The 27,316-nt window shown below is 40.6% G+C and overlaps 1 protein-coding gene across 3 annotated transcripts in view; it reads right to left on the reverse strand.

Annotated features, from left to right (window-relative positions):
- Positions 1-27,316, reverse strand: part of CTPS1 (CTP synthase 1) — a 225,585-nt gene that overhangs the window by 186,653 nt on the left and 11,616 nt on the right. For all 3 annotated transcript variants that reach the window (XM_085645669.1, XM_085645671.1, XM_085645670.1), the window contains exons 2-9: positions 27,256-27,316; positions 22,142-22,312; positions 19,580-19,680; positions 8,871-8,987; positions 8,170-8,253; positions 6,456-6,536; positions 5,061-5,212; positions 2,203-2,335 (exon numbers count right to left, since the gene is read on the reverse strand). The exon at positions 27,256-27,316 is cut by the window's right edge and continues 117 nt beyond it. In XM_085645669.1, the coding sequence (XP_085501795.1) occupies positions 2,203-2,335; positions 5,061-5,212; positions 6,456-6,536; positions 8,170-8,253; positions 8,871-8,987; positions 19,580-19,680; positions 22,142-22,312; positions 27,256-27,316 (900 nt within the window). The remainder of the gene's footprint in view (positions 1-2,202; positions 2,336-5,060; positions 5,213-6,455; positions 6,537-8,169; positions 8,254-8,870; positions 8,988-19,579; positions 19,681-22,141; positions 22,313-27,255) is intronic.

Consider the following 27,316-nt stretch of genomic DNA (forward strand, 5'->3'; position numbering starts at 1 on the left):
TCAACTCGAGCTTGGAGCGACGGATGCAGTGGTGTCTTTAGGTGTGGGGGTTTGACAATTTTGAAGTCCTCTCAAGTCTCTTGGGTTGCCTGCAGAGTACAGGGAAACAGGTCAGTTGCTTCACAGGAGTTCTTGGTTCCTGGGTGAAGAACAGGCAGGTCTCGGAAGGCTTTGGAGACACATCAGCTGCAGGACAAGTAGTCTTTTGGTGCAATTGTAGAAGTCAGCAGTCAGGCTGGCAGAGATGGTGCCAAGTCAGTAGCAAGGTCTTCAGTTCTTGCCATCTGCGACTCTTCATGTCAGTCTTCTTCTTTCAGGTTGGCAGGATCGGTTTTTCTGGTGCAAGGGGCTCCCCTAAATACTGAATTCAGGGGAGTTAGGGGAGTCTAGGGTAGTAGCCAATGGGCTACTGACCCCTGAGGTCACTGTAAGCCCCCTATATGATAACTTCTTGTGGAAAGTGGGCATAACCCGGTTCCAGAATTCCTAAGTTTGCCAACACAAAGATGGCTAACTCTGAAAAGTCTTGTCCACCTCAGATTAGGCCACCTTAGTGGTACTAGTCTGGGGGTGGGCACGCCTACCTGACTAGCTCATTTTCCTGTGTCCATATACCACGGGTTTCTGAACAAAGGGGTCGGCTTCCTCTCCTGCGCAGGAAGCTAGACTCATATTTCAAAGGTGGTAGGTTTTTTTAAGCTTTGCTGCCTTGGAATGCTAATTAGCATGTCATCCTGTGGGAGGGGGTATGACGACCCTCTTCCTGAGCAGGCTTAGTTTCTGACCTCTTGAGAGCAAAGGCGCTCACCCTTGGGGGTCAGACACTAGTCTCTGGTGGCAGGCTGGAAGCAACCAGTCAGCCAACACACCAGGGGCTGGTAGGTTTGCAAGGGGCAACTCTAAGGTGCCCTCTGGGTGCATGCATTAATAAACCCACACTGCAAGAAGTGTGGGTTTATTAATAGGAGATGTTTGATACCAAACGTCCCAATTTTCAGTGAAGTCATCATGTATCTGGGGAACTCGTTTTTACCAGCAAATGGCTTCCCAGTTCACTTGCACTGGCAGTAACGGAACTGATCAGCGGAGGGGCATGTCTGCTCATGCAGATATGTCCTCACATGTAATATAAAGCCCCCAGCCTCAGGGTTGTAAGGCCTGCTGTAGGGGTAACTTATAAATATTACATGCAATAGGGGACATGGCACCCATGGATGGGAGTCATGTTGTGTTTTCACTTTGGTTTGCACCAAAACACAAAGTCTGCAAATACAGTCTTGCATGTGTTTGCTGAGGGGTCTCTTTGGGTGGCACAATTTGTGTTAAAGCACTGAGACCCCCTTCTCTTAGAAACTCATGGCCTAGGTACCATTTACTAGGTACTTGTAGAAAGTGCTAAAGGTATTGCTAATTGGGGAAAAACAATTGTACAGTTTTGGGAAAGAGATCTGGCCCTGGGGGCCTGGTTAGCAGGAACCCAGTGCACTTCTAGTTGAAATCATAAAATCCAGGCAAAAAGTGGGGTAACCATGTAAAAAAGGGGCACTTTCCTACTGCTTAGGTGTCCATCAGGCTGCACCCTTCACACAACTCTGATTAGTGCTTCAGGTTTTGAAACCAAAGGCAGACCTCGTGAGGATCTGAGATGGTTGTCTGTCCATGACAGGATTGTCAGGGTTTAGCAATATTTTTTTTAGAGGGTGGCATCCCTACAGCATCCCACTATTTCTGAAACCATTATGGAAGGCAGAAGTGTCGCCGTAAGTTAATCAGGCAACCCCTGTGTGGCATAAAGGGAAGGGCAGCTTACAGAGTTAAAGGAGCAAGATTAGTATTCTTTCTCCGGCAGTTTAACTACAGGTACTATCATTTTCATTCAAAACACTGAGTTGCAGCAAATTCTTCAGTGAACTATGCAATCCTCTGTCTCATTGGCTTAAGTCTAAAAATAAAAACAAAAGACCGCGATGCTTCTCATAGGCATGTTTCCCTGTTAAAATTGTATTTTAATTTGAAACAATGTTAATGAAAAAGTCCTAAACACTACTAATAATCAACATTATTTGAAGCATAATCTAAAACTCAGTTTACATTCATTCTGGAGGCACACATATGACACATCCTTAGTGCAAAATAAATATCTATTGTGGGTGTGCACACAAGCCTTTTTTCTTTTTTATAAACAAAGAGTTGACAATGTACCTTTATCTCGAGTTTGTGGTTTATTGCCAGGGCAGAATGTTCCAATGCCTTGATGACGGATGCATACGAGTCAGAAAACTTTGTGTATTTGCCAACAAGCGCGATGGAGCACGTCTCAAGCAAACGGTCAGCTCTGCAATCAAGATATAACGACTTATTGCAAATCTCTCTGCTGTGATCACTACAAATTAAACTTTGCTTTTTCCATACCATCACATCACAATAATTTTTTTCAGATCACAATTTGATGCCCTCAGAATCTGCCCTACCACGCAGACAAGTTAAGGAAGAACACCTGATGGATCTCAACTGAAGTTGAAAAGAAAAATACATTCCCTCCACTAAACAATTACGTCATGAAGACATTTTACATAGGCACCTATGGGGGAAACGTGGTTGAGGAGAGGTACTAACCATTGCCATAGTGTTGCATGGGTGCATGCTCAGCAGGTCATTGGCAAAGTTTTTCACTCCAAATTTGAATGAATGCTTTTGACTTGCCTTATGTTGAGGCTGTTTGACATTCACTATGAATTGAAAGTTGCAACCTATCTACTGTGGTTAGGCAAACAAAACAGCAGATATGCTCAGTGACTTCCTAGCTGGCATGTGGAGGCATCTAAGCAAGTGTGAGATGCAATACATTGTGAACATACAATATAAAAGAGAAGCTAAGGAACATTGCATCCAACAGTACAGTAGTTGGGTACTACCATGCTTATAACAGTGCTCTCGCCATGGCCATACTATTTGCTGTTGTTCAAACCTCCTAAACCATTAACACCAGCTGGTCCCACCTAAACACACCCACATCTATAGGGCAAAAGATGTGTCTACTACCATAGAAGACATACAAGCAATTTGTCACAGCCCTCCTGATCTCACCCATAAAACACCAAGAACATCTGACATGTCACTGAAGTCAACGCACTCAACCAACATATAATATATCCATTCGCATAAGAAATAGTACATCTCCACAAGCTGAACCCTCTCTGTTTTGCATTGGAAACTGCTAAGTTATTTGAAAATTCCTCCCCTAGATTCAGAAAGAATTGAAATACCAAACCGATGGCATAGAACATGCCATACCAAGGTCAATAACATGACAAATTAAAACAAAAAATATCAACTTTGAGTACATGATCATAGTTGAATACAAAATGAGTGACTAATGATGTAAAAAAAACAAAAACAACCTCAGATCTTCCTCACGAAGAACGGAAATGAGCCTCTTGTTCACAAATAGCCTTTAGTGCCCCAATGAAGACACCAAAGGATGACCACTTTTGTACTTTAAAACGGTCAGGCTTAGTAACACACCCTTGCTAATGACGAAGGGCATTTTAGACATGCAAATCAACTGCACAATACTGCCAATCAATATTTTAGAGTTTATTGGCCGAAAGAAAACAGGCAAATAGATGTACTTCCAGAAGCAGAGGCTGAGTCAAAATACTTTTGGACATTGTTAAAGGAGAGGAAAATGAAAAAGGAGAAGTTGCAGTTCAACAGCAATAACACAGGTCCGTTTAATAATGTCCAGAAAGGATGTTAATGAAGCAACGGCTGAACAATCTCTAAGACTGAGTAAAGGACAAGCACAACAGTGCACACCAATCTAATCAAAGAAATGGCCTAAAGAATCCCCACTAACTAACATACATTTAATAAAGGATCTTCACTAACCAAGTACAATGACATGAGAGCACAATGACTGTTGAATTAGTGTGGAAAGGGTGCCTGGATAGAAAAGCGCCACAGTGCTATAGAGATGGTAGAAATATGCTATATAAGTGATGATAACTGGTAAAGGACATTCTTTAATTTACAATGGTAACATTTATATTATCGCATTAGCTCTCATGTGCAATGTTTTTGTCCATCAAATGATCTTGAATGAGATCTTAGAGAACAAAGACATAGGCTTGTTCTACCTTTCTGCATGACAGAGTGGGAAGCTCTGATGATTCCTGACATTTAGGGACAGGATGTGAAAAAGATAATAAAAATTGGAGTCTAGTTTAAAAAAAAAATACATATTCTCAAATGGATGTCCAACCAACATCATACCCTTAAAATCGTGATTCTTCATTCATCTGTGGTAAGTGTAGTTACTATTGTGTTCATATCCATAGCATGTTATATAATCATTTACTATTAAAAGATTGATCTATGTCCAGAATTCGTTTTTTAGGAATAGCATGCAAAATATTTTAACTTTGTTTTATCCTAAATATGAAAAGTTACGTTTTTAAATAGGCACAGAGAAAGTATTTGAAAGAAGCACTTTAAGCATTTTCAATTAAACTCTCACCATCCATATATGTTAATCTAGTTTAGCAAAATGAGTCATTTTCAAACATATACTTCTACTAATTGTATTGCTGGGAGTACAGTATGAACATACACAAATGATCTTATTTTCTGGAAACTTCCCTTGGGCACCTTTTGTCTGGGAAGGCTTCGAAAGCTACCTCTGGGCACATTTAAATTTCTTAATCTTCAAAATACCACTCTGAAAACTCAAAGCACATTTTTTCTGGATTCTCTTCAAAGCAGCTCTATCACCTCATTAATGGAGCACATTATATTGTGGTTCACTCAAAGTCTTCCCCGGCACATTTTGTCAGAGCTCACTTCAAATTAGTGACCAAAAGTGCACCATTTGTCTTAAAGTTCTTTGAAACCTCACTGCCACTGGGACATTATTTCTGGATGCTCTCTTCAAAACCTGACATTTCACCTCCGATGCATGCTTTCTTGCTCTCTTCAAAGCATCCCCCTGCAGATTTAGTCTGGTTCTGTTCAAAACCCCATCCACAAAGCTAAAGGCTATTTATGATAAGGCCCCTCACCGGTCAGCCATCTCTTTCCACTTCATAAGCATTCGTCGGGGCTGCTTCCCAATTGGAAGGTCCAGTCTTCGTCTGAAATAGTCCACCACTCCCTGCTCTTCCAGTAAGGGGGGAACTCGGTAAATGGAAGTAACATCATGAACACAGATTACCTGTTCATACCAAATTAAACAAAATGATCAGTTAAACAAAGGAAAACTTGACCCATGACGGAAGCCCTTTTACGAAAATCAGCCACGGGTAAGAAACTCATAATAACACACCAAGTTAAGTATTACCAGTATTCATGACACTTGTAAATGGCCTTTTTGAGGCTGGTAAATGTTACCACTTTCAGGCAGTTTTGCAAATAAACATCAAATGTGGCTTGCACCTTGATCATTCAAAACAATCTCAAAACATGATGCTACCGTTTCACGACCCCTATGTGTAAACTGATTACACACAAACGTTTGGTAGCAAGGCCCTCTGATGCTTCGTTCTGGAAGTCTCCTTCCACTATGCCATTGAGTCTTTGGTAACTTCTGATGTGGCAGTCTTGTTTGTCCAAGAGGTGATCAAATATTCTAGACTAGCAGCAATGTCCAAGCCCTAGGATAGCGGAAGTCAGATGGAGGAATCTGTGCTATTAGAATGATATAGTACTTATGTTTTCCCCCATGTAATTGCATTATGATGTAGAAATGTTCGCTTTCATTTGACTGTTGGCAGCTGAATTGTTTCTGGTGTTATTATATGAGGTTTGCTACTTTGTACCATAGAACCAGTTCTTAAAAAAGTATTTGAAGGCCGATATACTTTGGTGACATTCCTTTGTTGCCGTAAACCTCTTCAATCCAGAATTTGTGAAGCACCAGCTGCAATAAGTATGGCACTGCAGTGCTTTCTTTACTTATTATATTGTTCTAATTTGCCATTTATGAGCTGTGTACCCTTGTTTAGGGTTGTGTGGTTAGTGGGAATTTGTGAAATCTCAAGTTTTCTAATGAGTTGTGTTTAAATATCTGAGCCAAACTTCCCTGAGGCCTTCAACAACCTTTCAACCACGGATTCCCGGCTCAGCCTACTATCCAAGACCTGCACCAAAGTCTTTTTCAAAGAGTACGTACAGTATGTAACAGATTGCTGTAGAGTAAATACTGCATAACATAGGAAATCAAGGCCTATAACGTGGTCCTTTAAAGCTAGATGAGGCCTGAAACTTTTTCTAATGCAGTGACTGGATTCTACAACTTGCATACTAAGGATTTCTACATGCATCAAGCACGGACCGGTACAAACAAAGAACTCAACATAATGCCCCAAAGATATCTGATACTCACACAAAGATAGAACAGACCCAAACCTTCTGAAGAAGGGCAACCTATCTCAAATGAAAGAACAATCCAGTCTTACCTGTTCTGGTTCCACATGACAGAACATGGAGATCTTCTCCTTGACTGAAGTGTCAAGAGGGGTGGCGCATCTGCAAACAACCTAGCAGAGAAAACAAGTCAATGGTATAAGACACTACATCTTCCATCACAAAGCTTTCGCTGTGGCTTTAATCTCAATTACTGCAATAATATAAATGTTTAACACTTTGGTTTATTCAAAAGGTGCCTACATTCATAAACTGCAGGAGAATCAATGCTCGTCAGTTTACTTGCACTTCAGAAAGGTATATTATTTTCCTTGTAGTTCTAAATTGAGGTTTAAGGATGGCAAACTGAACTTTGTAATTGCTTGGACAACCTATAATACACAGTTATGTAATGTAAAGGTCATGTTCCTTGCTATTTATCCAAGTGAGCTCAGCTCTAATCTGGTCTTATCCAGTATACTATTAAGCATTTAGTACTTTCAACATTAACAGTTACCAAACTATAGTTGGAGCAAGCAAGAGGACAGCAGTTAGAACTACGGTGTGCCTAATCCAGCGTATTTCATGACAACTGCAATGTAAAAAACAGTGCAGTTCTGGGTGTTAATGTTCCCGTAGCAGAGATCTGTGAGAAACCTCAATACATTACCTTTAGGTATTGGGCAGGCTTTCAGCAAGGTTGCCCAACTTTTCCACACTGAGATCCATAAAAAAGGTAACATCAAGAAGGTAAGAGTAACACCAGATATGTACAGGATTTTTAAGCAGTAAATTCTGCAGCAACAAATACTACATAAAAACCAAAGGTAATATAAAGTTGCTTTTCTTTTGCTGATCAAATATCCTCTGCTAGTTTTCTGGCCATCAGTGAGAGGGATCGGATATTATAGGATGGCAAGACCTTGTCAGAGTAAATAATAACTGTAATCAACCTTTTTTCAAAAAATAAAATTTTGAGGTTGTTTTCTGTCTGAACATTATTAGGTAAAAGGCGTGCATGTCCCAAACATAACCTTTACCGTGCTGTACGAATAGACTTAAGTAGAAGGCAACGAGAAGCTATTTCGAGAAGGGCAGATATAAAGGGATGTTATAATATAAGCGTGTAGATATATTTTCTACCTGGTCTATATGTACTCATCTGTCTGCTAAAGTCCGGATCAGAATTTGACTGGCATATTGGAGCAAAGCACCAGATGGGCTCTTGGGGGGGGTACTGAGGTCCCTCTATGTTTTAAAGGAATAAAAACTATTTTTATTTCAAAAACAACAATTAAAACGTTGAATAGTGTAGTGACAGCTAATCAAAGAAAATTCTACATTGCCATACTAATAGTTAAAGGTGCTATTCAAATAGTTAATTATGACCATACACAGTCCCAGCAAAGAGATCCATTAATTTGTCATTTTCCTGCTGTAGTAACCCACATTAAGGTAAACTGCTTGTGTAGAAAAGGAATTTACCCTTGCGTAGCAAATGCCACTGCAGTGGCATCATTGTTTTGCAACAATAAACTAATTCTCCTAATATTTCTGTGGCTGTGGGGAGGGTGCTTGCAGGGCAGGAAGTTTGTGTGGAAAAGAGTAACACAGAAACATTCTACCCCAACAGCCAGCGAAACGCAAGCATACACCTAAAAAAGCACAATCGTTTTCCATGAAGATCTTTTTATAGGAAAGATTTTCCTTAGTTTTCACCAATTCACATGCTACACATTTGTATTTATCAAATGCAGTTTTTCTTACCAAGTCTGGAGACAGACCAAGTCCTCGAAGTTCACGGACACTATTCTGAGTAGGTTTTGTTTTCTGTTCTCCTGTAGCACTTGGCTAGTTGTTAAAAATAGACAATTTTACATGTTTACATGGGTGTTGCCGTTAACTAGGAAGACAGTCATCAAGTACAAATCCAAATTCTAATCCTTGCATGCTGTTGAAGCCCCATTGTAAGGTCTAGTTCCAAATAACTGTTTGAAAATGTAACAAGAAAAAAAAGATATAATGACAGCTCTATGTCGTGACATCATACTTGTTTGAATTTTAACCACTTCAAGCTATATTAGCATCGGAATGTCAATCGAAATTTCCAAAGTCCTTCATATATAAATTAAGATCCAGTGTATACATACAATGCGAAAATCTGCTCTTAATTATCAGGGAGAACCAATACAATTTGTTTCAAAAAAGTTGTTTAACTTGTGCAAATTAAAGTTGTGAATGAGACAGTAAAGTTTTAAAACACATGGTAACATTTAACATTATACAAGATATGGAAATATACCAATTAGTTTCATATGAACAGTTGAAATGTGTAAATAATTCTTAAATGCTTATGTTCACAGCCGTGTTTTGAAATATGATGTCTTATGCAAACCTCCACATTTCATTTTAAACATTGACTGGGTAAGCTATTATGTCATTTACAAGTTAGATGTATTTATGCTTACCTGAGGAACAAGACTGACATGGATATTACAGAAATTTTCTCTTTTGACCTTGAACTGAAACTGACGGAAGGCCTCAACAAAGGGCATACTCTCTATATCTCCAACTGTCCCTCCAAGCTATGAAGAAAGATACAAGTACAGTCTAAACAAGGCTTTTGCTTCAAAGCTCAAATTTGTTTTTAGATGCTTTACTACGAATACATTGATGCTACAAAAACAAGCAAAGCAGTGTTTCAAAATTTCCATACAGCTCTCAAATAATACATTGGTCATACAAGGTATCAAAGCACTTCAAATGTTATAACCTCACACTTAAACTAACAATTACTTAAACTTTCATAATAACTAGATTTTGATCAGATCAAAGGATCTTGGAATCTCTCTGGCGGTGGAATAGTGACTTACTTGCGTTTAAGATTCGGCATCGGAAGTATATTCATTGAGGTCATAAATATTACATTAATTGCCAACAGCATGCAGGGATGCAGGAACACTTACAATTCTTTTAAATTGAACTTCTAATTGAACATCATAATGAAATGCAGATAACCACACCAATGCCCACCTAAGACTACATTTTCCAGAATGTTTGAAGGGTAAAAATGCACAGAAGGAAATGCAGCAAAACGAAGCATTGTGAAGCTCAATGCAAATAATACACTGCACCATGAAGAATCCTGCAGCTTACCAATCCCAGTATGCCTTGTACATGCTGGTTCATGGAGTCAGCTATTTGTTCTGGCACGTGTGAGAAACTCTCTCTAAATACTACTAGGGTATGAAAGAAAAAGTTACTTACCTTCAGTAATACTTTTCTGGTGGATTCTGCATCTACCTGCAGATTTCTCACCTTCTGAAAATCCTCAGGCACAGACTTGATACGGAAACTTGTCATATCTCTCCCATGTGGAAAGGGGGTGCCTGCCCCATTCCGTCACCAGATAAGACTTCATGGTGATATCAGTGGAGCCCGTTGCTTAATTGGTCAGAATGTCGGGGTGCCTAATGCCAAGGCTGCGCAGGTCTTGATTCCACCTGATGACGCTTTAATTCACCATCATACAATCCCTACCCCTTTAGCCCACTTTGGCGGATTCTTTTCCATCCCTGCTTTCTATTTTTTTATTGTTTTTCTGCTTCTCTCTTTCTCTTCTTTTCCTCCTTTTGTCTTTTTTTTAAATCTTATGCCAAGGTCAAAGTCTGGTGAGGAAAAATAAGCGCTAGTCCCCAAAAATGAATGCTGGTGGGCCCCACCCGTGAGCACCGGCTCAAACTAAGAACTGGTGAAAATCTAAAGCGCCCACTGGCTGTGGCCTGTACTGTGGGATATTCAAAAGGTGAAGAATCTACAGGTAGAAGTAACCATCTGAAACATCCTTTTTTAGAGTTTTGGATTTTGTCCAATTTAACTTGACGGCTGTCATCTACAAAAGATTTTGGCTTGAGACCGTTACTCCGGTAGATGGCCTTGAACGACTGGTAGAGCCCTCGGCATAGCCTTTTGATGCTTTATTCAAGGCAAGGTAAAATAAGGGATAGGTCTGTGGAAAATAACGTGATTTACAGGTTTGCCCACTCTGTGAGACGGCCTATGATCTAATACTATTACAAATACCATACCATGATCTTTCAAATTCTCTCTGTTTAATTTAGAAAATTCAACTCTATATGGATGGAATGTTCTAATAATTGTACGGCCTGCTGATGAAGGCAATACCAGCTGTTAAAGGCAATCTACCTTGTTTTAGTCCCACAAATAGAGAGCCACCAACAAATAGGTATAGCCCGTAGCAGCAGGCTATATAGAAAATAAGTTAAATCAAGGACAGAACAAATGGCTCACAATCTGTTTTACAGGTTCACTTGCTGTTCAACACAGGCTACATCTTGTGTTACTATTACAACAGATAATTAGTGTCACCTAACTCAATGGGAGTCATAAAAAACCAGGGCAGATGAAACCCAACAGAATTCAAACCTACAACCATGGGGACATAAACTGATCCATGCAGTGGATTTATTAGTCCACTGGGAGATCAGGTGCATCCTATTTGGTGACTACCATTGTAAAATGAGCAAAGGTACTGGACAGTTTTGTACATAAGGACATAATCAGCATTTTTTTTTTTAATAGTTGCCAATGGAATTCCTTAGTGGTGATTCAAACCTACTTGTAAAAAGTTAATCATAAACAGTGAATGAAAATTGGAAAATTTTAATGCATTATCGGCAACAACAACAAAAACTTTGTATGGTGCAAATAAAATTAAGTTGTGCCAATATCCATGATAAACGTTTATGTGGGAAATACAAAGCGAATACCACAACAAGGTTACCTGTGAATAAGGAATCTACACACAACAAAACCCCGGCCCAAGGCTCATCAGTTATATGGGATTATTTTTACATCTGCCTAGCAGATAGACAGGCTCTATAACAGTCAACGGGCCAGGGCCAGAGCTTTCTGGACTGGCCAGATCGTCTTTCTTGTATAGCTCGGTGAAGTGATTAACCCATACAGGCTCCTCTATGGCGATCTCTACCAGGTCAGATTTCCTTTCAACAAAAAAAGGGGCATTTACCGCTCTCCAGAAGGCAGTGTTATCTCTCAGGGAACACGCCTTTAGTAGAGCACCCCACGCAGCCTCCTTTTCTCCGTTTATGTAGGGTAGATTTATAAGCTGTTCTAGCAGATCTTATATCTTGCTGATTTTTGGGTACTTTTTTTAGGGTCTGTTTTAAGTAAGAGTGCGCTTTGCTGCACTCCAAATTAAACCAGCCCTCAGCCTTGTGTCTCTCACCTTCCCGTAGTATTCCTGTCAGTTTGCTGCCAATTTGTACTGTGATCTTCTGGAATGCTGCGATAACCGCAGTTGGATTAGGGTGTTCCTCAAGACACGTCATAAAGTCGTTAAACTGGCCCGCTACTAGACTCTGCAGGAAGTTTATAGGGTCAGCCTTACTCCATTTTATTGCATAGCCATTGGTTCTAGCCAACGATATGCCATGACAATAATAGTTTTCAGCTACATTAGACACTTGTCTACAGCTCAACCCAGTATCAAAGGTTGAACTAATCGGAAAGTGATCACTAAGTGCAATGTCCTCTGTTTTAAACGACAGGACACTGCAGTGGTAACTTGTAGTAACCAGCGTATAATCTATGACAGACCGCAGACCCCGCCCATTAAAGGTGGGTTGAAAATTAACCTGGGGATTACAAAACTCGTTCGCAAATCCTAAATCCCACTCATATATTAAATTATTAAACAAATTTCCCAGCATGGAGTGCTCAAAATGTGTACAAGGATCACCCTTAAGATTGCCCATTCCACATATTCCTAAATTACTGTGGGGACATAAATGGTAATTAAAATCACCTGTCACTATAATGCACCTTTCATTTTGCGCGGAACCGGTCCCGCAACATAAAGAGTTATTTAATTCTTCCAAGACCCTTTTTTGGTCATCCTTTGGAATGTTATTATACAAATTAACAAGGGTGATATGCTGATTTCCTCCCACCTTAAAGGAGAGTACCCGATAATAGTTGTGCCCCCCTGTGGTCTGACACTTAATGGTCAAATTAGCAGTATTTGAAATGTAGGTGCAAAGCCCACCAGTACATCTGCCCCTCCTGGTCTGCAGCGCTGTAGAAAAATAACTACGGTACCCGGCTAGATGTATTTCGAACTCTTCCCAGCACTCCTGAAGGCAAATTACATCGAAATTGTCAATGAAAGTATTGTAAAGATGATCCACACGAAGTTTCTTTAGTATGTTTAATCTTAACACCCACCAAATACACAGCAATGACCGCAGACTTCAGCTCCAACTGTCCCTTCAGTCCCTTGAACACTCTAACCCCATGTCATCACATTCCATGTCAGAACTACAGCTTAAAGGGAAAGCTACAACACATCTTCCCTTTATAAAAATGTAAAAGAACACAAAAGAAAGAATGAAAACAAGAAGAAAAATAAAATACAACAGCTTAAGCAAATATATAAGTAAGTCACACAATTTGGGAAAACACAACAATTCCAAATGACTTGCAGATACAAAGATAAAACCACCCTAATACTATTTGTACTTTACACAGTAGTCTTGAAGATACAAAGGTGGTCTCCTGATTCTGGAACCAAGAGTAGATGGATCAGGTCGAGTACAATTTTCATTACATTTCGGAAATCTGGGCTGAAACAGAATCTCTGTATCCATTCCCAGAATGGGCACATTTTGACAAATGGGACATACTCCACATATCAAGCATTACTACATTCCTCAGGACTTTAATGATGCGCCTCGGACCAAAATATTTCGTTTCACCTTTGGGAGACCAAACTGCTTTCTTTACAAACACAAAGTCACCAATTTTCCAAGTAGGTTGACATACCCCATTTCTTATATCAAACCTACGCTTGTAATTCTCTTGATATTTATTAAGTCTCCAATTCTTCACAACACAACCTCTATCTTTCACACTCAACCACAGAGGATTTAACTTTGAACCTGCTGTTCTCCCCTTAAGTTTTTCAAACGGGGAACAACGGTCACACTATTAGGTGTATTCCTGTGCGCCCACAATTTCTCTCTAAGGATGGGCTTGAGTGGGGCTCTTCTCTCCAAGGCACTCGGAGCAGAAGCTCTTATTAAGTCTATTCATACTCTCAACTAACCCATTTGCCTGTGGAGCATAGAGAGCAGTTCTGTGATGTGTGATGGAAAGTTCTTTACAAAAATCTGTCATTTCTTGAGAGGTAAACTGTACCCCATTATCCGAAACAAGAACATCAGGTATACCTTCACAAGTGAAGGCATCCCTAAGAAATTCAATAATGTTCTTAGTCACAACTGAACCCATGCAAGAAGCAGACACCCACTTAGATGTGTAATCAACTAGTACCACAACAAAACTTTCAGAGGGAGGCAAAGTGTCAAAAGGGCCTACAATGTCAACAGCAAGCTTTGACCAAGGACGTTCAGGTATCGCAACAGGAGAAAGAGGAGCAGTCCTAATTTTCCTTGACTTGTCATTTCCTGCACACATGACACAATCCTTGACCACTTCTTCCACTTGACGATCTACTTCAGGCCACCAATAAGACTCTCTAACTCTCGCTTTAGTCAAACTACGTCCAAGATGACCCTCATGAGCCAGATTGACAATTTGCTCCCTCATACCAACAGGAGGTATCAGTCTATCCCCCCGCAAAAGTTCTCCTTGTAGAATATTCAATTCTTCACGTACATTCCAGAAACCTCTCACACAATTTGGAACCATATCCAAAGAAGGCCAACCATTTACAATGAAATTCATAATGATACCTCTAGCCTCATCATCCTCACAACCAGCTTCCCATTCTTTCTTGTCAATAGCTGACTCTTTCACCCAACAAACAGTGCTGTCAAGGTTATTAACCAAACCTTTCTCCAAAGGTATTCTAGATAGGAAATCTGCTGGAACATTTCTTAAACCAGGTAAATATTCCACAGTAAAATTGTATTCCCAAAGTCCCTCAACCCACCTTTTAATTCTTGGTGTAGTGCTTTCAACATTCCTACAAGAAAACATATGCACAAGTGGTTTGTGGTCTGTTTTAACAAGGAAAGGTATACCCCACAAGTAAAATCTGAAATGATTTGATAGCCCAGTAACAAGCTAAAGCTTCACGTTCTATCACCGAATAGCGCTCTTCCGCACCCTTCAATGAGCGAGAAGCAAAACCAATCACCTTCTCACTACCATCCACCACCTGCGATAGCACCGCACCCAAACCTCGCACACTGGCATCAGTAGTTAAGATGGTCTTTCTCTGTACATCAAAATGTCCTAAGGTTGGCATACCTGCAATTTCCTTCTTTACTTTTTTAAAGGCATCTTCACACTCATTAGACCAAATAAATTCCACACCTTTTTTAAGAAGGACTCTTAATGGTTGCATAACACTACTTACATGAACTACTTGATCTTTGTTCAGAGGAGATGGTGCCTGTAATATTGCCTCTGCTAGGTCAACTTTAGGGCTGAACAGAAAGCCAAGAAGATGGGGTCCTTTACCTTATTTAACAATCCCGCTATGTTCCAGGATAGGAGAGCCAACCTCCCCCTTTGATCGTCTGGTAAGATCCCTGGGGCGGATTCAGTAGCAGCACAGTTACCTATTTCCAGGGATGCAGATACAACGCTATCTCCAACACCCCCCACTGCTGTACTTAGGGATCTTTGTTGAGCTAGCACTCTTTCTTCGCCGCCACCAGTATGATTAATCACTACAGACTCTAGTCTATCTGGCCCCTTTACCAATGGACAGAAGGTGGTACTGGCCACAGCTACGTCTTTATCCCTATTCTCAGGGGAAATTAATAAATTGCTGTAAGCCGACTGATTAGTTCTCCTATTAGGCTTACTAAACCCCTCCCAACAACCATACAGGGCCCTGGTGATCGGTGACCATCAATCAACCATCTCCAGGCAACTATACCTGTTGGCAGTCGGGATTCCTCTCCAATTATCCCGGAATATTTCGTCCCTAACAGGGTGCCCTCCCCACTCCCCCCTGTCTCCTCCCCTCTCTTGGTGGCCTACTCTGCGCCAGTTCCTATCATAGTCTGGGCCAAAACGACTCCTGGGAGGATAAAAAAAGGAAAGTCGTTTTGTTTCAATGCCTTCATTTATGCCCTGCATACCCCATGAACATATATGGTCGACCGTACGTGGATCCTCAAAATTGACCAGAACACAGTCACCCTGGGTTGTTTTCCTCCTGTGCCCCACCCAGGGCACCCTATGCACCATTAAGATCTTACTCGACCGGTGGGGCGGTAGCGGTCGGTTGATATTAAGCCAATGTTGGACCTTGTTCTTTAATGACCAACTAGGTTCCTCAGTAAAATCAGCCAACTCTGGGACCCCGGTCATAACCACCACAAAAGGGCTTGCTTCTGGGGGCAGATTAACAGCTAGTTTACCCAGTGGAGCTCCCCAGTTACAATCCCTGCTGGGGTCCAGCCCGGAGGCCTTAGATATATTATCCTCCTGTCTAGTGTGCACAATAGGGGTTTTAGGATTATCTACAGTTTTCTTCTCTGAGGGCATAAGGATCTTCGGTTTTGCGTTTACCACTAGTGCAGGTGTATTTTTCGCTGGCAAGCCTACTAATTTGTTGTTATTTGACTTACTGCCCCCTGCCTTTGGTACCCTAGGATTAGAAGGATTCTTAGAGAAAGCAGTCAGTTCAACTAACTGCTTTTCTATGCACACTAGTCTGGTCTCTATCGGGGAGAGATACATTTTGAAAAGCACCTCCATTCTTTCTAAGAGTTGGCTATCGGCCTCATCATCATTACTATTTCCAATTAGACTGACTGATGCCTCTACACTTCCTGAAACCAGAACCACATTGCTCGCATCTATATGCATAGGGTCACGCCCTCTCTTTAATTGTAGTTCTAATCCCTCCCCATGCCTTTTTGATAACTCACATATCCCCTTATCCACCGACGCTTTTATTTTCTTTGTTTTTTTAGATGTTTTCAATATAGCGCCCTCCCTCCTTCCCCTCAACTGCCTAATACTTATATCATCTGGCGTGGGGTTCATCACTAATTCCGGGGTCCTTTCTAATGTCGAACTCAAATGTGAATCGGATAGGAGTTCTGACGCTGACAAATCTACCACATTTTGCAATCTATGCAAGTCTGCGTGGACTTCTATAGGACCTGATTCTTTAATATGCTCAGGGGTTCTAGCTGTCGCGAGATGCCCCTTAGCCAATGCTAGATCTTGGGACACTCTTCGTTCCATGAGGGCAATCCCTTGATCTATGACTGAGTTTGCCCTAACGATGAAATTATCTAATGGGCCTGTTATCTGAGCTCCTCCCATGGCCATTTTGCTCCTGCTTCCTCGTGTGGACATAATGGTACAATAAGTACGCAAATCACTGGGCAGCTCTGTTTTGTAATAAATTACAAGGAATGAAAACATACGTACAAATCACACGGTAGCAGGAGTTAAAGGGGGGCCCCGCCCGGCCTTAGTCAGGCCCGCGCGCGTCCCGCGTGCGGGGAGAAGGCGGAGACTAAATAGGGAAAGATAAAGGCGGGAAGAGGGCCAGTTGCGGCGTATCAGGAGCCGCTGGGCAGTCTGGTCCTCGCAGTCCCGCTGGCAGGAAACAGGTCGTAGTCCAGCCCAAGATCGGAGAGACGTCCAAGCAGGTAATCCCGATTTATGCAGTCCCAAAGCTCAGGGTCAAAGAGGCAAAAAGGCACTTCTCCAGTAGCCAAGCACGAGCGGCACCCCACTCGTCCAATTCTCCTTCTCGTCCTATAACGTTTCCCGGCCCCAAGTTTCTTGCCAATTTCGGTTCTCAAATCAGACGTCAGCCCATGTGCTGTAGTTTTCTTAATATAAGGACCAGGTTCAGTGGACACTTCACAAGAGCTTACTGCACACAAGTGGTCTGTATACACCCACCAAGAAGCACGCTGGAGAGGTCAACAAATATAAAAGGACATGTCAAAGTGCATCTAGTCAGGGAGGAACTAGCCACAAATGCCACTACATTGTGTGCCACTGAATAGTCCCAAAGCTTATCTGGATCGGGGAAGAGATTAGAACGGACCTCACAGTTTAATACTAACAGGAGATTTTAAAATATATTGGTCCACGGAAGCGCTAACAGCTGGTAAACATAAGGGTTTGAAAGTTTAACTTTTGATTAGTGTACTCATTACACCCCCTTTCCATGTGTCAGGTATTTGCTGAATTTAAAAATACTTTTACCGTCAAGAATCAGATTTTATGTAAGTAGATCATTCCTCAAAGTGAGGTGAATTAGATTATTTATCTGTGTAACTTTATACCGCTCTCATTGGGAAAAGGTCTGGAGTGCAATGTAATTTTCATGTACAGAGTATTTGTTCCAGGCAGATAAAGTATTGTGAATTTCCCTTTGTTCCAAGTTTCTAGAACTTAATTTTAAAAATACTTGACAGCAAGTCACTTGCATTGTCTTGCTGTTAATTACATTATGTAAGGCCTTCTTTGTCTGTATTACTATTTTTCTCCTCAGCTCATTTATGTAGAAGCCTCAGTACTTCACTCACCTTCTTACTGTATCTTGTGTCCAGAATTTTTCCCACTGCTTCAAGCTAATAGTTTGTGTAGGTGCCCTTTTAGTCAAATTACATATATAATGTTTTGCCACTTAATGTACGAGAATTTATTTTCACAGATCCTCTAAATGAATACAATGCATCATTGATCCATGCTAGCTACAGAGCACCTGAAGTCCCCTAATGACCATGGCCAACTAGGGCCAGGTAGTTTCCAATAGTATATTTTGGAAATGAAGGAATAAACCAGCTTCAAATAAATTATTGAAGCAAATGTATAATCAGCAAAAATGTTTGGTCTGCTGATCTCTTATAGGGTGCTGGCTTACCGTAAGCCAATGTGCCATTTATTTATCCATTGTCAATTTGTTCAACTAATTCCAACGATCACCACCCCGGGCACCGATTTCTTTTAAATAAAACCATCAGGAAGGCTCACTCAAACCTCTTGCAATTTCATTATTACGATCGGGGCGTGGACTTTTAGTGCAAAATCCCTAGTCTTGATATGAACAAAAACTCCTCTCATACTAAATGCTCATTTCAACATTAAATACATCCCCTGGTTTACCTGGCGGGATATAGCAATTTACAGTTATGACTTGATAACCAAGATCCAACGACTGCTGCAAAGAGGTCAAACTAGTTACACAAAGTGTGCAAAACCGAAACAGTTCAGTAATTCAGGAAAAGATTTTTAGTAGCTCAAGCAAGAGATAGTCTCCCCTCCCCCCCCCCTCCCAACCCCTCCTTCATGTGTCTGAAGCAGGATACTGCCTCTGATGGAAATTCTTCATAACAAAATTGTTTGAGATTTCCCAATGGTTGTTTAGGTTCCTGCATATCTGTGGAAACCATGGCAACCAAGTTTTTCCAACCAATTATATTCCAAATGAGTCAAGAACAAAGTGGTGGGAAACTCGACTACTAAACGTTTCCAAGACCTAGGTTACGTGCCTGGACTATTTGTTGCCACTTTTCATGCTGTAACTTATTGCTGTAATGCTCTCTGATGTTATGCTCCAATTACTAGGTAATAAAATATTAAAAACCCTTATATCAATTGAAACAGACTTCTGTTTGAGATGCTGCCTTCTATTCAGTACTGGATGTGTGTGTGTGTGTGTGTGTGAAGGAAACTTGCACTACTACTGAACATTCTGTGCTTGTTCATAGGACAGAAGCTTAGACTGGTGTGTGGTCTACGAAGCAGTTCTTATAAACAGGGAACGCAAAACTAATGTTGCCTTTGTTGTTTCTGCTCTTTTTGGAAAATGATTGTACTGCCAGAGCTAACCCTGAGGGGCATGTGAAAAAGGGTTTGTGCATCTTGGAAAGCTGCAGTCTGAACAGTAATGACTGTGTGAGAGTAGTTTGCACTGCCGCGGCATAATTGGTACTTACATGGACAGCTCTATGTTTAACTAAATAAAATAAAGGCTTCTCATATGCTGCAGGAATTGTGTGCATGAAACTGGTCTGTCGCGGAGTCAGTTTCATGCATGAAATACAGTTCAATTGATAAATAAACTTCAACACATTAGTCACTTTGCTAAAATGAAGCAGAATTAGAATGAAAATGTACCAACCTCAATGACACACACTTGGGGCTGAATGCCATCGTCATCCACTGGGATCAATGCTTGCCTCATGACCCACTCCTGGACAGCATCGGTAATATGAGGCACAACTTCAAAAGTAAAAATTAAAAAAGGGATTGATTGGCAGCAACAGAAAAGCATATGCACTTTAAACTACAACAGACACCTACTCCGGATTGACCCAGTGTGACCGCACCAGAATTCTTGGGTTGGATTCCGGGATAAGAAAATCAGGCTGAATTTGAGAACATGTACATGTGTTCACAACATCTGCTGTTTGAGAGCTCCAGCTATGCACAACTGAAATGATTAATATTACAGAATTCAAATACACACGTTTTATGTTCAGGCTATAATGCTATCAATATTGTATTCCAATAAACTGATATCAATGCAGGAACCTAATAAGCACAAGAATGGCATTATTCACAGAAAGGTAGTAATTGGACTTCAATCTATTTTTTTTGTTTTTGTCCCTTCTGCCTTCCTGAGTTTTGCTGTCCTATTTTGGGAGTATCCAGTGATGGTGTTCCTAGTAACAGAGCTGCTGTGTGGTCCCCAAATAGTAACCCAATATAAAGTGGACAGCCTAACACGATTTCTGCTAGGGTTGCTTCTGTGCAAGGCCACTCTATGGTATCATTGGTGATCTGGTACAGAAATGTGAAACATTTCCGCAATTCAGATAGAAAATAGTGACATTTTGAATACTGGGCCCTTGAAATGTTCCCAGATCATGGCAATATTCACATATGACCCACATCAGTACAGGGATAGTGAGAAAAATGGGAATGAGTGAGGGGGCTGAAATGGGGGCACAACGGGCAAAGTCAAGATAATCTGGGAAAAGGAGAGGTCGGAGTGAATCACAGGGTGGGCAACCTAACACTTGGGAGTCTTTTGACAACCAGCTAACATTTAAACAAGACAATAGTCGTTCTGCAATTTACGCCTATCAGCAACATTAATTGCATTAATTAAGAAGGTTAAAATGTGTAGCTGAAATCCACTGTACTACAAAAAAGCAAACAAGTCTTTACTTAAGGAACCTGAACTGTACTTCTCACATCAAACTATTTACACTGTACTCAAGGCATTACTGTGGGGAGGGCTGTATCAAAGTAGATGCATCCATATCGAGATGCCAACATAATTAAAATGGGAGGCACCAGTTACAGGTCACTACCCCTTAAATTAAAGTCAAACCAGGAAAAGACAATCCAAATCATATCAGATCAGATTGTTTAGGTCATGGTGGACAAGGACATAATCTAGAAGCAGGCTATTACTGAAGTAGACAATGTCCAAATAATCTGACACTCTAAAAGGGTAAAATGTTCTCTCTGGGATCACTCATGGAAGATTGGTTCAAGTTGCAAGGCATTACTCAGAGAAAAACATGTAGCACATGTGCAACAAACTAAAAGAGCAATATAGTTAAATAATAATTTAAAATACAAACTAAGTTCAGATAGACAGAACAATGCACTAAGTTCCAATGCCACATAACTGTGAAAATTGGATGAATAGATCAAATGTTATAGCACAAAAAAAGGCAACAAGAACATAACTGCAAAAATGAGTGATTACTCTCAAAGAGCACTGACAGTCGTCTTCTTAGTAGCGCAGACTCATAGAAGAATACAATAGCGGTTGAAAATTTTAATTGACAATTTTTTGAAAGTTTGTAGGCCATTCACACAGTATATTGAAGTAGTATAATTCAGTTAACCTTTTTTCTGCTGTCCCAATGCTTGAATACTTATCCTTTCGATCCCTTACCTTAACAAAGATATCCCCTACCTAAACAAAGATAGACAGCAACATTTTGTTGTCTAAGACGACATCAGAAATTGCTCCATTCTGGGTTTGCCAAAATCACTTCTATAGTTCATGAAAAATGTATTCAGGTTATCTTCGTTTTAGATTCTCATTTTGTTCCCTATCCAAATTTACAGTGTGCTGCATTTCCGTCCATGTAACTTCATTATTGCATTAAACAAATAGGAACTCTGCGCATTTCAGAGCTAATTTGCTCCTTCAAGATATTACCCCTGTAATACATCTTTTTGCCTGCAATGGCAAAGCATAAAATCATGCTCATTTCCAAACCACCACTATACCCAATGATTTTTTTGTTGCTTTACATTACATTAGCACATCTCCCGCTTTTGATAGGTTACCCAGAAACTTTTATTGGAAGATTTGACCCAATAATGTTTTTCACCAGTCATCCTCCTCCACCTCCACCTCCACCCCCACCTTTTCCTACTCCTCTCCCATCATCAGCCTGGCCACACAACTCTCAGTCTATTTTACACTATTTTATACTTTGCAGGTTTCACACAACTTTACAAGCACTACAAAGTGCTGGAAAACAACTTCAAGTTTATGGAGGAAAATCTTACACACCCTAAAATCCACTCAAGACCTCCTCTAACTTGGATGACTACACTGCACCATACCCTTAGTTTTAAGCAATATAATGTTGGGTCAACCAGTCACCACCATGCTAAGCACTGCTCCACTGAATCATCTCAACTATCGTACCTTGTACAGTTTTTCCGAGATAGTCTCCTTTTCTTTCCTTGTTGATCACATACTGGTAAATTTTGCCAGTAGTGAGGTTATTGTCTTTAGTCAGGCGGATGTCCAGGAATCTTTCATAGTTGCCCAAATCCAGGTCAACTTCTCCTCCGTCATCGAGCACAAACACCTCACCTGCAACAATTAGCACAAGAGGAAATGTCAATATGAAAACCCCCAAACACATTTCATTCGGACAACCTGTATAACATTTTTACAACTGTATTCAAATGTTACCCAGAAGCACATGAAAAGCGTGCCATATCATGTAGCAACACAGCTACCCTTCCTTAAAATACATTTCTGGGATGTTTTATGGAGGAAGCACTGATTGAACTACACAAATTGTCTTCTGAACGAAGTTGCAATTTTAAAGTTAGTACAACAAATAACCTCAGTTATTGACTTCCTCGTGGGTTGACATTCATAAAAACTAGTCTCCTGGAATAAAAAGTGAAGGCATTATCCTACTAAAGTATAAAAAGGTATTTATGTGACATTCAAATATAAATTTTGAAATACGACTGCCTGAGCACATAACATACACAAGAGGAATATTAGTAAACTCAACAAGGATTTGTGTTTTGGACCAGTTCTTCATAAATTATCTAAATACCACCAACACCGGAGCGTGATGGAAATAATAGGCACAGATTGAGTTTTCTCCTTAAAGTAGTTCATTCTTAGCACTTGGAGGCAAAGATATGTTGTCTCTTGTACCCAAGACAGTATTACAATCCCAACAGAAGTAAGACTCCTCCGCTTGCTTTTAGACAACCAGAGTTTCCTTAGTTGTGTCCATGAACTACCACTTTTTGAGTACTATCGGCCAGTTTGTCTTCAGTGCTTCTATTTAGTGCACACCAAAACACAACGTCCACATTTTCCTGTTAACCAAAAAAGAGTGAATTTAATTACAGCCAAAATACATCTGCTGCAACAAACTTGCCTAGCACATCTGTACTACTTGTAGGCTAAAGGTTTCAAGAAAACCAGGAGATAATCATTTCCCTGAAGCACACAAAACATTTTCAACACTAGGGCAGTATTCAAATGCAAGCAAATCAAGACACTAATTAAACAAATGTTTACTTTCGTTGAACTAGATTTTCTCCCGCAAAAGGCACAGCTACCCTTGGGGACAGTTTAAAATTGTAATAAGCCTTGTGGTATTCAGTTTATGTCAAGCTAGTTGGGTGCCACTTCTTGTAAGAATTAAGAAAGATGGTCCATCATCAAGAAATCCCACGGTAACACATTAACCAAACCAAGAATAACGATAGGTGATCTTCTATGCAGAAAACCTATATAGACCTTGTAAAATCAGGGTGCTCAAGCTCCAGGTTGAGACAAGAGGTAAATTATTACTAGATAGCCTATGTTGGGCAGTAGCACAAGAAGGTATATAACTTCCTTGGTCAAACTACTAAGCACAACACTTAAAAATTACCATGGGGCCCAGGTACATGCCAGAAAAGGTGCAGCAAGTGTGTTTGAAAGTACAATAACTAGCCAACTCCCTACAAATACTATTTCAACATACCAAAGAGACATCAATTTATAGGGTGTGTTTAGTTCTAGAATTCTCATTTTGATGACGGCCTGGGAAAAAATACCATGTCTTTAGAAAAAGTTGTAAAAATGAGAATTTTCACCACCCACATATTGAGTAACCAAACTTTAGCCCCTTCAGTGCCCCGCCCTTTCCCCCTCCTGTGCCGGCCGTTACATTAGCGGGCGGGGTTCATGACAAGATAGTCTCGTCATGGGCACAGCGCAACCGTGCTCCATGACGAGACTATCTCGTCATGGGCACAGAAGAGGTTAAAATGCCAAACACGAACCAATTAACCTATAGAACAGCTAAGAGATAATGTGCACTGAATTAAAAGTCATAAACACATTAAATCAGATACATACACTTTAGTAAAGGCACATGCCTTCAGCCTCCTGCATCTCCAAAAACATACTGCCTGTAATGGAAATATTTGAACTGTTGGGAAAGTCACACTGTCCTTGTGGTACCAGAAGTGCTGCAGTGGCATACTACTGGCTGATAACAAACCAGTATATAATTTCACACCAAACCTTCTATTGGCTTTAATGGCTGTCTGATCCCGTTCAGGGTACATGGGCCCAACAGGGTCTACTGGGCCGCCGCTGTGAGTGCTGGGGTTGTTTGCCTTGGATCTCCCTGTGTCTGACCTACTGTGGCTCTTCAAACTGGGCCAAGTACAACTCCTTCTGCCCTTGACTCAATAGTAGCAAGCAGTTAGTGGCTTCCCAGGAAAGTAGTGTGGGGGAGCATCAATCTCAGAACTCAACAGTCACCCAGCAGCACAATAATTGATTGTTCAACCGAGTGCTTATCTTTCATAAAAACGGAGTTCTTTATTAGACTCAAAAATGACATGCTTTACATTACAATAACCAAGTATGACTATCCACTGATGTGGAACACTGTACCCAACTAAGTGTAAGATATAGTACAGCAAGTTACAGGTGCAGTGCTTTACCTCACGTTCAGATTTCACATGCTCAGTTTTACAGTCTTTGTTGCAGTATATGCTCATCCTGGTAGCGAGCACCCCCTGCAGGATTAGCACTCTCCTTTTTAGGTCTTGCCTAGACAGTGCATGTGCTGTCTCCTTGAGACGTATTGTGTCCAATCTGTGGGCTTCAGCCCGGCCATTGCTTTTCATTTGTTAGTCCAAGTGTCTTTTGAAAATGCTTGCTTGCATGTGGTCAATCTTAGGTAAATGTCTCTACTTGTGATGTGGTGTTCCTTCCCACGGAGCATGGCCCAATTAATTGAAGCCTTACACTTTTGTGCGTGTATGTTTGTTTGTTTTTTGGCACTATTTTTTTCTTTGCTTTCTTCCCGTGTTTTTGTTAGCTAGGTTTGTTGTCTGCAATGCTTTTTGTGTTTTCCTTCATGAAGTTTTAAAACATTGTGTTCTACATCATGTCATATTTATGGTAGGAGAAGGCTTTAATTCCTGTTTCGTTGGCAAAGCTTTAAAAGATCGTGTTATTTATGTGCTTTCTGTGGCAGCTGCAAGGCAGTGCGTCGCCGTTGATTTATTTGCTTTCTCTCGTTAAAGTAGCATCTGTACCATTAAGGCTTTACGCTTTATCATTAATGCTATGCGTTATAGCGTCTGTAACCTTTTCCAAGCAATTTCTTTGCTTTTTGTCCTTTGTGTTGTATCACGCGATCTCTAGGTCATTTACCCAAAATATAACTATCAACTTCTGAAAATAAAGCGTGTCACCTTTTTCTTATTTGCTTCATGCAGTAACATGTTGCCTTGTTGTCACTTTAACCTTCATTTAGCAATTTAATTTACGTGTGGACATCAGCTCCTTCACATTTAAAGAATTATAAGAAAAGAAGGGCAGATGTGGCCTAAAAGTTACAGTGGCCGACTTTAAAGCTGGGGAACCAGGTTTGAGTCTCGACATACTGTGATTCAGGGCAAATCACTTAATATCTCCATGCCTAAAAATAAATGTGTGCATCTGTAATAAAACTGGTGCTGATGTAAAGTCCTCCGATCAGTTCGGGTCAAGTTAGCAGTATGTAATACAGCATAGCATTTCATAATACTTTATAGTATCTATAGCCTTTTCAAAGCTATTTCTTTGCACTCTGTCTTTGGTGTTGTATCACGTAATCATACTGCACCACACTTTTTGACCCCTTGTGGGTTTTCCAGACACCCCCTTCACTTTTCCACTCCCCCTCACTGCACGGCTGACTCCATCTTTTAGCATACAATGCATAAACAAAGAGGTAAGAAAAGCTTTACAGTTAACTAAAAAGATGTCTATCATTACAGCTAAGTTAAAATACTCTTTGATATGGGAAAGCAGTCTCTTTCCTAAACACAGCGGTCCTATACACAAAACACTATAAAAACATATTATAGACCAATATTTATGTGCACGGTACACAGGGAAATGTTACCCATAACTTATTTTAGCTTATAGGAGTCCGTACACAGCCATTGTGTAGAATGATGCTCCTCGCAGCAGGTTGGAGAACCGAGAGAGTCACAAACAAGAGACAGCTTTTACACCTGGCTATTAATGGCCACTCAAAAGTGATAAGGCAAAGAAAGACACAGAAGGCTAGCCTCCCCTAGAAGATCTGTCAAACTCTGAACAACAGAGACCGCAATCCCATCCTTCAACCCCACCATCCACCAAATGGAAGTGCTCAGGAAGACTTCTTAGCACCTTCTTTCAGCAAAAGGACCCAATCAAATTTCTAGAGGGAGCCCCGTTTCCTTTGTCCCCATTTTACTGTTTAGGTCTCCACCCTCCAGCTTCAAGAATGTCAGAAAACACTTCCATTGTCTGGAAAAACAACCTCACCTCCATCTGAGACATGTAAACAGGCCAGGGTTAAAGAATGGAACCACTGGAGTTGATTGCCCTGTTCACTCATACACACAATGCATTTGACAAACATATATACACACAAACATGCACTGTAAGGTTAGTAATGGGACCTGGGTTAGTATGTAGCAGCAGAACATTATGAGTGGGCCAGTAGTTCTCCAATTCCATGACACAGATGAAAAGGTCTGGTCAAAACTAGATTCACAAAACATGGTACGCTGCCAACACTACTCTACAAGCTAACCCACTTTCAAGTAAACTAGGGCATGGTTTGTACACCTATCCAGGTCTAGGACTTCAATCATGTCAAGGGACAGTCATAGTCCTTTGCGCGCATACTAGATTAATGTGAGACTGGGCCAAAAACCAGGATACTAGAGACTTGCAGTTGGGCACTAAGGGCAGAGGAACAGGACTGTACACCAAGCAAGAGACATTCCCTCCCAAACAATGGTCGTCACCAGTATCACATCTGCAATTTGTGTCATCTGGATTGCACTTAAGTGGTTGAAGCTTTCATGGATCACTAAACAATCATAGCTCTGTATACGCATTTACCAAATGCAAATGTTTCAAACGTAGTTTAGAGGAAAACAAAGGTTAAACACTGATCTTATGTTACATCTATATAAACAGACCTCTAAACGTTTAACACAAATGATTGCCCTTACCATGTTCATAGGGAGAGAACGTCCCTGCATCAATGTTAATATAAGGGTCTATTTTAATTGA

Source organism: Triturus cristatus, chromosome 3_1, assembly GCF_964204655.1.
Source record: "Triturus cristatus chromosome 3_1, aTriCri1.1, whole genome shotgun sequence".
NCBI lineage: Eukaryota > Metazoa > Chordata > Amphibia > Caudata > Salamandridae > Triturus > Triturus cristatus.